This window comes from Copidosoma floridanum, unplaced genomic scaffold (assembly GCF_036245765.1).
Source record: "Copidosoma floridanum isolate Cflo_tuat_1 unplaced genomic scaffold, Cflo_Japanese_pri ptg000007l, whole genome shotgun sequence".
In the NCBI taxonomy this organism is placed as follows: domain Eukaryota; kingdom Metazoa; phylum Arthropoda; class Insecta; order Hymenoptera; family Encyrtidae; genus Copidosoma; species Copidosoma floridanum.
In genome coordinates this window covers 9,253,738-9,261,724 of record NW_028321884.1, presented here as the reverse complement: position 1 = coordinate 9,261,724, position 7,987 = coordinate 9,253,738, and the positions used below count along the sequence as shown (strand labels likewise).

Here is a 7,987-nt window from a genome sequence, read left to right as displayed (position 1 = left end):
TCAATTTGCACTCATTTTCTTGACAGCAAATGTTTCAACGTGCTGTTGTGGAATAATTGGACTGGTTGCAAAATAAACGCACGTTTAAATAAAAAAAAATAGATTTTATTCACACTGTTTATGCAAAGAAAATCGTACATTTGTCGTACGACACGTACGTATGTACACATGACTACGGTGTATTCGTATCTACATTAAACTTAGATTCTTTTTTTTTTTTTTTTTTTTTTTTTTTGGACGTCGAAGAGCGTCTTTGTTTCCGCAATGCTATGGAGCAGGTCTATATGTATATGCTCTTGTCATCACTCCAAGCGACAATTTAAGCGGTGACAAACCGAGACAATTTTACGTACGTATATGTATATATATATATATATATGTGTGTGTGTTGAAAAATGCGTCATTCGTGAGATCGTCGCATTTCTTGGAGGAAAGATTATCGTTGCAACTGAGGGTAAATGTACAATTTTCAGAGAAGCGTTGATTTAAAAGTGATGCCCGTATCCGTGGTCGTATCCGTGATGCTCGTGGTGCTTGATGTACACCGGGTATGGTTCCTGTTTGCAATCACATCATAAAATCATATGTTATTTTATTGTTCCTTTATCGCAATCTCTATGACTTCCTTTTTCAATCAGTTTTTAAAGGTGCAATATTTTTTTATTTCCAACGTAAATGATTTGACGATGTAATAAATTTCAAGTAACGTACCTTAACGATTTGTTTTACTGGATACGGCCGTGGGACTTCGACTACTTCTTTCACGGGCACCTGAAAATCATTCGATTGAATTACGATCGGTTTTATCGATGGAAACGTGGGAATTTGATAAACTCTATTTTATTACCTTAACTTCGTATGGGACCTTTACCGGGACCTATAAATCAACGAAAATGAAGTTACTATTTCGTTGTTTTTTTTTTTTTTTTTTTTTTTTTTTTTTTTTTTTTTTTTTCACGAGACTTTTCCCTCAAAACGAGTAAAATTTCAGCATCTCGAGAGTCAGAGAAAAGCCTCATGGATATAGAGAAAAATAATACAGTCAGTCATTATAATAGAAATGCATATAAAGGACACGTACATGGACCGGGACGTGCACGGGCACTGGTACTGGCTTCTCGTGGATTACTGGCACATGCTTAACGTGAACGACAGGGTAGGGTGCTGGCACCTAATACATTTTAATTTAAATTGATTTTTTGCAATGTAATTTACACGATTTCAATGTTAGCAAAGAGTCGATTGGTTGCAATTGCAAAACAAATTTATGTTGTAATTTGCACTTTGGTAAATAGAATTATATTGCTTCAACTTTTGAATGGAAATGATTTATTTAAAGAAGGTAACAAAAAAGTATTGAAAAAAATTTTCAAAAGTTCATAATATTCGTACGAATGAAGTAATTAAACAACTGACGTTAATTTTTTTTTTTTTTTTTTTACATAAATTCGAAAATTTACGTATTGACAAAAATACTCTTTGTATTGCAAATTTATTCTATTTTTCAAATTTGATTTCCGTCCTTCATCGTCAAAATATTTTTTTGTCAAGCATAAGTTTTTCTAATTAAATCGACAGCAAAAGGTGTTTCCCATACAGCGCATGACTCGTTATATTCTTGATGAATGGCTTCAACAGCCATAAATCAATTACTTGGTCTATGCTGTAACACTTTGAGTCTTTACTTAAATCAAAGATTATAATTTGTTATAATTATTAGTCATCTACTCACTGGTACTGGATACGGCCTATCGACCGGCACTTTGATCGGTACCTACACAAAATTTATAATTTTATTAGTAATGCCTATCAAGTTTTCACTCATGAACTAAATTTTTAAATTAAACAAAACTTTAAAGGTGGGATAAATGTATCTATATATATTAAATCTATCCGCAAGATCGAAAAATGTTAATAGCTTGCTCTTTCAGATTATTTTTTTAAATATAACTGTCAGTCAATGCCAAAGAAAAGGCTGTACAAAACAAATATTTGATTTGAAATTTTATAATTTGCGTGTGAAAGGCATTTTTTTTACCGTGAAGTTTTTTGTTTTGCTTTATAAACAATTTTTCTGCTACACCTTAGCCCACAAGGGTGGTTTTTTTCCCCCACCGAGCAGAGGAAACAAAAAATTACTTCGACTGCGATAACCATGGTAAATCAATAATTTATCCGAAACAAATAGCAAAGAATTTTAATTGATTATTCCAATAAAAAATAAAAAAAAAGTAAACGTACAAAAACCCATGAAATAGCTGCGATGAAAAAAAAAGAAAAAAAGAAAAGAAAAGTGTATACCTTGACTGGAACTCCAACGTGTTTCTCGTGGTAGACGGGGTAGGGCGCCGGAACGTGTTTGGTAAACGTGACGGTCTTGACGTGGTGGTGATCGTGATGGTAAAGGGGAACGTGGCCAAAGTCGTGGAAGCCGCCCAGTTCGCCGAAGCCCAGGTGATCGCCGAGGCTGAATTCCAGGCCGCGCTTCGACTTTTCCTCCGATTTTTTCTCTACTGGAGCCGACTCGGCCGTCGCGGGCTCGGCCTCCTGCTTCTTCTCCTCCGCCTCCGCTCGCGCGAGCGTCAGCAATCCCAAGATCAGGAGAACCTGTGGATACATCAAAATCGCTCCCTTAGATGGTGTTTTTTTTTTTTTTTTTTTTTTTTTTTTTTTTTTTTTTTTCCAAACGAGCCCACGAGTCGAGTTACATCTACCAAAGGGTTACCACACCGATTGACTCGATCCAATAGGGAATAAGAAAAAAATAGTTACTTGTTAGGCTAAAAAATTTTTTTTCGGCCAACACTATCATCCCCCTCTACCATCCCTAGTAAGAGAAAAAACTCTGTACTCTCACTCGGGGGACTCTTTGGGCTGGGCTATAGAATGAATCGATGATGAAGGAAAAAAAAAAGGAAAAAAAAAAAAAAGGAGAAGAAACCACCTACTCACTTTCAGTTTGCCTGTGCCGTCCATGCTGGTTGGCAGTGAGCACACACTGACTTTTCACCGAGGCCTACCCTCGGCTTTTATAACCAGAGCCCGTTCGCAGCGGCTCTCACGTAGTACACGGCTCACGCTCACCTCGGCACTCTCGCTCTCGCTCTAGTCTCGCCCGTGCACACACAGAAAGAACTTTGCCACGGGGACTCTCCCATACCCGGGCCCTCTCTCTCTCTCTCTATACGCCTCGGAGTGTCGAGAGGATGCGCAATCCGTGCACCGGTGCCTTTGTCTCTCTGGCCACGTCCTTGTCGATCTTTTGTCCATTTTTTTTTTTTTTTCTCACTTCGGGCGCCTCTTCGTTCCACGGAGGATAAACGTGCCGAGAAAACGTCACCGCGTGTGTTTTGAAAACGAGTGTGATCCACATCATTTTGGAACGGGGCAAAAAAAAAAAAAAAAAAATAAATAAAAATAATGGAGAAATTCCCTGGTGCGGTGGTTCCTCCCGAATCGTTAGACGCGCTCGGCGGGCAAAATCGAGGCGACCGCGATAATTACCTTATTCGCAACCGTCACCGGCAGAGCAATTTCTCGCCACGTGTACGTAATAAGGATCGGGAGCGCGGGTGTACACACACGGGGCCCACCCGGAAACACTCGCAGTTTCCACGTTTTACCCGTTGCATCCCCCGAAAGTTGTAACGACTCGGCCGTCGCGTCAAAGGCCCTCGTTCGGCTTGACTTTCGTGTGCAGCGAAACGAGGCGTCGGTGCCGCGTTGATAAATCCAAGTTTTAATTGATGCACGCTCTGGCGAGCGTGTACGAGTATAAACTTTGGATCGCGCGTAGTTGGATTAATTAATCGCACGGGGTTCGGTGCACTGGGACGATTCGGGGGCGCGAGTATTTGGCTGATTAGAAAATACTTGGAGTTTGCTGGGCCATTTTTGTTTTTTCAAACCCACGTAATTTTGTTTCTTTTTTGAGCTATAGTATTTTTGCGACTCGAGAAATTTTTGATAAATTAGGAAAAAACTGTGGCACGCTCATTTTCTTTCTAAATGATTATCATTGACTGAAAAATAACATAGTTTATCATCACACACTTCCAAACTTGAAAAAAAAATGGGAAAAGATTTAGCTGAATGTATTAACCTTATTGAATTACGGAACGTACAAAGTTGCAAGTGAAGCACATACGGATTTAACATTGAGAAATTGAAAAAAAGAAAAAAACTAATCTGAGCAATCAGTCTGTTAAATCAGTTATCGGCGAGGCTCAATAATCGTACATTTCAATATCCTCACCAACCTTGATATACAATCGTTGCAATAGCGAGCAACCTGCGCCGGACAAATCACTGCCATTTCCTTCGCTCTTTTACACCCAACAATTTCACAATCTATGGAAAACCTCGCCATCGAGCCACCTCGTCGTCGACATGTACTTTGCCGATTAAAAAAAAAAAAGAAAAGTCCGATCGAGCATCTTATAGTTAAGCATCGCGCAACTCTGATTTTGAAGGCCAGAAGGAAAGAAAGGAAGGAAAATAAGCAAACGTGGACGCACTCGGTCGTGAAGCCGCGCGACCAACGGTAAACAGTGTCTTCGGCTTTCCTTGCAAAATCCATAAATATACAAAAAAATAAGATACATCCGACTCTCTATCTCTCCTTTGCCTCGCCCCTCGTCCTTCCCAAGGTATTTCGATCGTCCACGAGTACCCACCCCCCAGCTGTAGCAGCGGGGAGAAAAGAATTGCCAGCACTCAATTAGCCCCCCCCTTCGTTGGCGAGGCTTTTTCTCCCAGGACAATCGGGCTGGTAATTAGCACCCGCAGCTGAGACAAAGTGCGATTGCTCCACCCGCTCGGCTGGCTTCGGGAGCCCACGAGAACGAAACTTCTGGCTGCCCGAAGGATTCAATTTCGGATCCATACCCGCGTGTAAAAAAAAAAAAGGGGGGGTTGCCAGATATTTTTGTTTCGTTTTTTTTCAACGCATCCCCGTACCCATATGCACACGGAATATTTCAATTCTAGTCGCAAAATCAGCCACGCGTGACTGGTTTAGCCAAAGGGCTTAAGTACATACGGGCACTCATACGCACACTCACTACCGAGCAAAGCTTCCTTCTTCTATGGAGAAACAGAAACAACGACCAACTCACACGATTGTTGCTCTCTCTCTCTGTACCGCGAGTCGTAGGCAAAAAATTAACCGATGTATCGCGTGTGTGGGGTGTAATTGTTGTTTCTCTCGTTCTGAAGCTGAATAATGTATATTTTTTCGCAACCGCGGGAAACCTTGATGATAATGATCCAGCGCGCTCGATCGCCTGATCTCATTTGCCTATACGCGGCAGGTATCGAGTGGAGAGAAAAAAAAGGAGGTTTTGCACACTGCCTATCCACGTCACGTGTAGTTTCTTCGATCGTTGAATCATTGTTCCGTCAATGGAGGTGGGTCAATCAAAAAGTTGGAAAAAAAAAAAACTAACGATAAAAAAGTGCCGTCAGAATGGCACTGGTCGAAGAGACGAAACAACGATGGCACTCTCGAGAGAGCTCCCTTGACAGTACACGCACGCTGCGGGTGAAAATAGACGCACTGCAAAAACTGGGGGGGAGAGAGAGAGAGAGAGAGATTGGAAAAGTATTGCATAAGAGGAGGAGAGTAGAGCACACAGGAGCTATTGGCTAATTGGGGCCCGAGACGTGTGAGATGCCGGGCGCGTTTCTTCTCTTTCTCCCCCTTGTGCTCGTCACACACACACATCAGTACTTGTACGTGCACGTATTCACTTTGGCTGCAATTCGTTCGGTTTTGTTTTGATCGCGAGAGCGTCTCTCTCTCTCTCTCTCCCGGCGAGTGATTTAGCGCTCGCGAGCGCGAAACTTTCTAATGCACCTATACCGGTATAGCCAAAGGGGGGGGGGGAGCGATGATTCTTGTTTTTTGTCAGCCGCACGGCGGATTGTAATTTGAGCAGCACAGGCGTTGTAAAGCGTTACGTCCTCCGTGAGTTTTCATCCATCACCATGTGTACACTGATTGTTTTTAAAAAAGAAAAAAAGCTCAGAAGGGGGAGGAAGTGCGTGCGGAGCTTTCGACAGGATATAGCCCGGTAATAAACGAAAAACGTCGCGTAACTGCCTCGTCGTCGACTTCCTTGATTTCGCAATGTACCCGCTCGATGCACCTGTCGACCCATTTACATCCAATTGACTCATTGATGTAACCGAGCCGCATTACAGGATCAACTCGGCATTCGGATGGATGAATTTTTTTTTTTCCCTCCCTTTTGAACGCTAAAACGATGAATTATACATTGTGTATATGGGCGCAAAGCTGCACCAACGGGCGTTAGAATTTAATATGGTGTAGGCGCGATTACCAGCCACCGAAAGCCGATACAGTTCTCGCATTGTGCGCGTCGAAAGCCGCTGGGATAAGCCGCGTACAATGTAAACACACCCGTTGCGGCTGGCTTTTCACTCATCGCTTCCCGGGGGAAGGGGGTAAAATTTACGGGCGCCTTATGCAAATCCACCGTTGTTCTTCCGATCCGACTTCCCTGTTTGGCTTTTCTCTCTCTCAGAAGGGGAAAAAAAAAAAAAAAAAACGGTAAGAAATGCCACTGGAGGAAGTTTGCGTGTCACGCGCGTACATACACGCCGTAACACTCGCGAAATTAGATCCTTGGAAATTGATATTATATATGCGCGCGCGTATTATAATTTACTCCAGAGCATATAATAACTCGTTAAAATCGCGCTATGTAAGCCGAACTCTGCGCAGAAAAAAAAAGATTATGTATCACCCGCGAAAGCGATATTGTACGCGTACGTGGATTGATGATTTTTTTTTTTTTTTTCCAACGAGTGTACTAAAGTTGCATAAAAACTTTCGCCCGAGTTTCTCGGTGGATCAAAAAAAAAAAAAAAAAAAAAAAAAAAAAAAAAAAAAAAAAAAAAAAACATTGAGTCGAGATTTTGGAAAATGTCCCAGCTTAGTTGCGCAACCTCCCTCTCCGCTTTGCCTTACATAAAACATATATCAACACCGTAACGCGATTTGAATATGGCAAAGCAAAACAAAGCCCCCGCGACAGTGAGAGAGAGAGAGACACGCCCGTGTCTTTCCGAAAAACCGGGCCAAAGAGTTTTTCCCCCCGAGAGACAATGAAAATGGCACGCGGGAAATATTCGCCGAGACAATAAGCGCGGCGCGAGGTAGCCCGGGGTATATCCCAAGACGAAAACGATCCCTCGGCGCGATAGGAAACGCACGTACGCAAAGATTTCGCAAAAAGAAAAAAAAAAAAAAAAAAAAAAAAGGAGGAGGAAACACGCATAGGTTTCGCGCGACTCTCCGCTCTCGTCTTTAACGAGGGTCTCCCTACTTGGCGCAAGTACCCACTTCTGGTTGACACACTGCCACACACGACTGGTTTTTGGCGAGTGACGCCGCTACATGGAGACCGAGTCCAGCTTTTGGAATTCGTCAAATGCAGAGAGCCGTTCCGGGTCAGGGTCGATTTCTGGCCGAAATTGCGAGACCCGCGCTTTTGTAACCCTCCCCGGGATGATCCTCTATACCATCTCCCATGCGCGTAGTTGCGAGAGGAAAAAACAGGTTGATTCCATTGCGTGCGTTGTGATATGTATCCATACATCATAGACAACGAGGGAAGTGTGCGGCGTATGCAAGACAACACCCGTTGAGAGAGTAAAGTCCCTCTTTCACTTTCTGCTCCACTAACCGAGTCGCGTTGCGTCGTTACCCGGGAAAGAATACACACGTTCCACGAGCAAAACTTTGTTTCCTCGTGCCAGTGTCGCTCTCCCGTGATTTACAGTTGCGCTTGGGCGGGGAAACAAAAAATTGATTTCTCCTCCTTTTTTTTCATTTTCTTCGCAAAGAAGGAAGTTGGCGCGGGACTGGCGATGAAAATTACACGCTTTTGCAACGGGGAAAAATGAAAACCGAACAATGCCATAGAGCCGACGCAAGATGCGATGGAGGAGGACACGGCGA

The 7,987-nt window shown here is 42.8% G+C and overlaps 1 protein-coding gene across 1 annotated transcript; it reads right to left on the bottom strand.

Moving 5' to 3' along the window:
• Positions 1-396: 396 nt before the first annotated feature.
• Positions 397-2,976, bottom strand: LOC106647470 (uncharacterized). The gene is made up of 7 exons (XM_014363875.2): positions 2,953-2,976; positions 2,302-2,607; positions 1,733-1,774; positions 1,082-1,171; positions 848-877; positions 712-771; positions 397-557 (listed from the first exon to the last, which is right to left on the bottom strand). Exons 1-7 carry the CDS (start codon positions 2,974-2,976, stop codon positions 486-488), a joined length of 624 nt encoding a protein of 207 aa, XP_014219361.1. The 3' UTR covers positions 397-485.
• Positions 2,977-7,987: the final 5,011 nt, after the last annotated feature.

What these genes read in the sequence shown, in the direction of transcription:
- LOC106647470 (XM_014363875.2), bottom strand. Translation starts at nt 2,976, where the DNA reads ATGGACGGCACAGGCAAACTGAAA. An exon ending in ATAGGCCGTATCCAGTACCA is followed by an intron (nt 1,172 to 1,732) that starts GTGAGTAGATGA and finishes AAAATGTATTAG; the next exon opens with GTGCCAGCACCCTACCCTGT. An exon ending in CCGTGCACGTCCCGGTCCAT is followed by an intron (nt 878 to 1,081) that starts GTACGTGTCCTT and finishes GTTGATTTATAG; the next exon opens with GTCCCGGTAAAGGTCCCATA.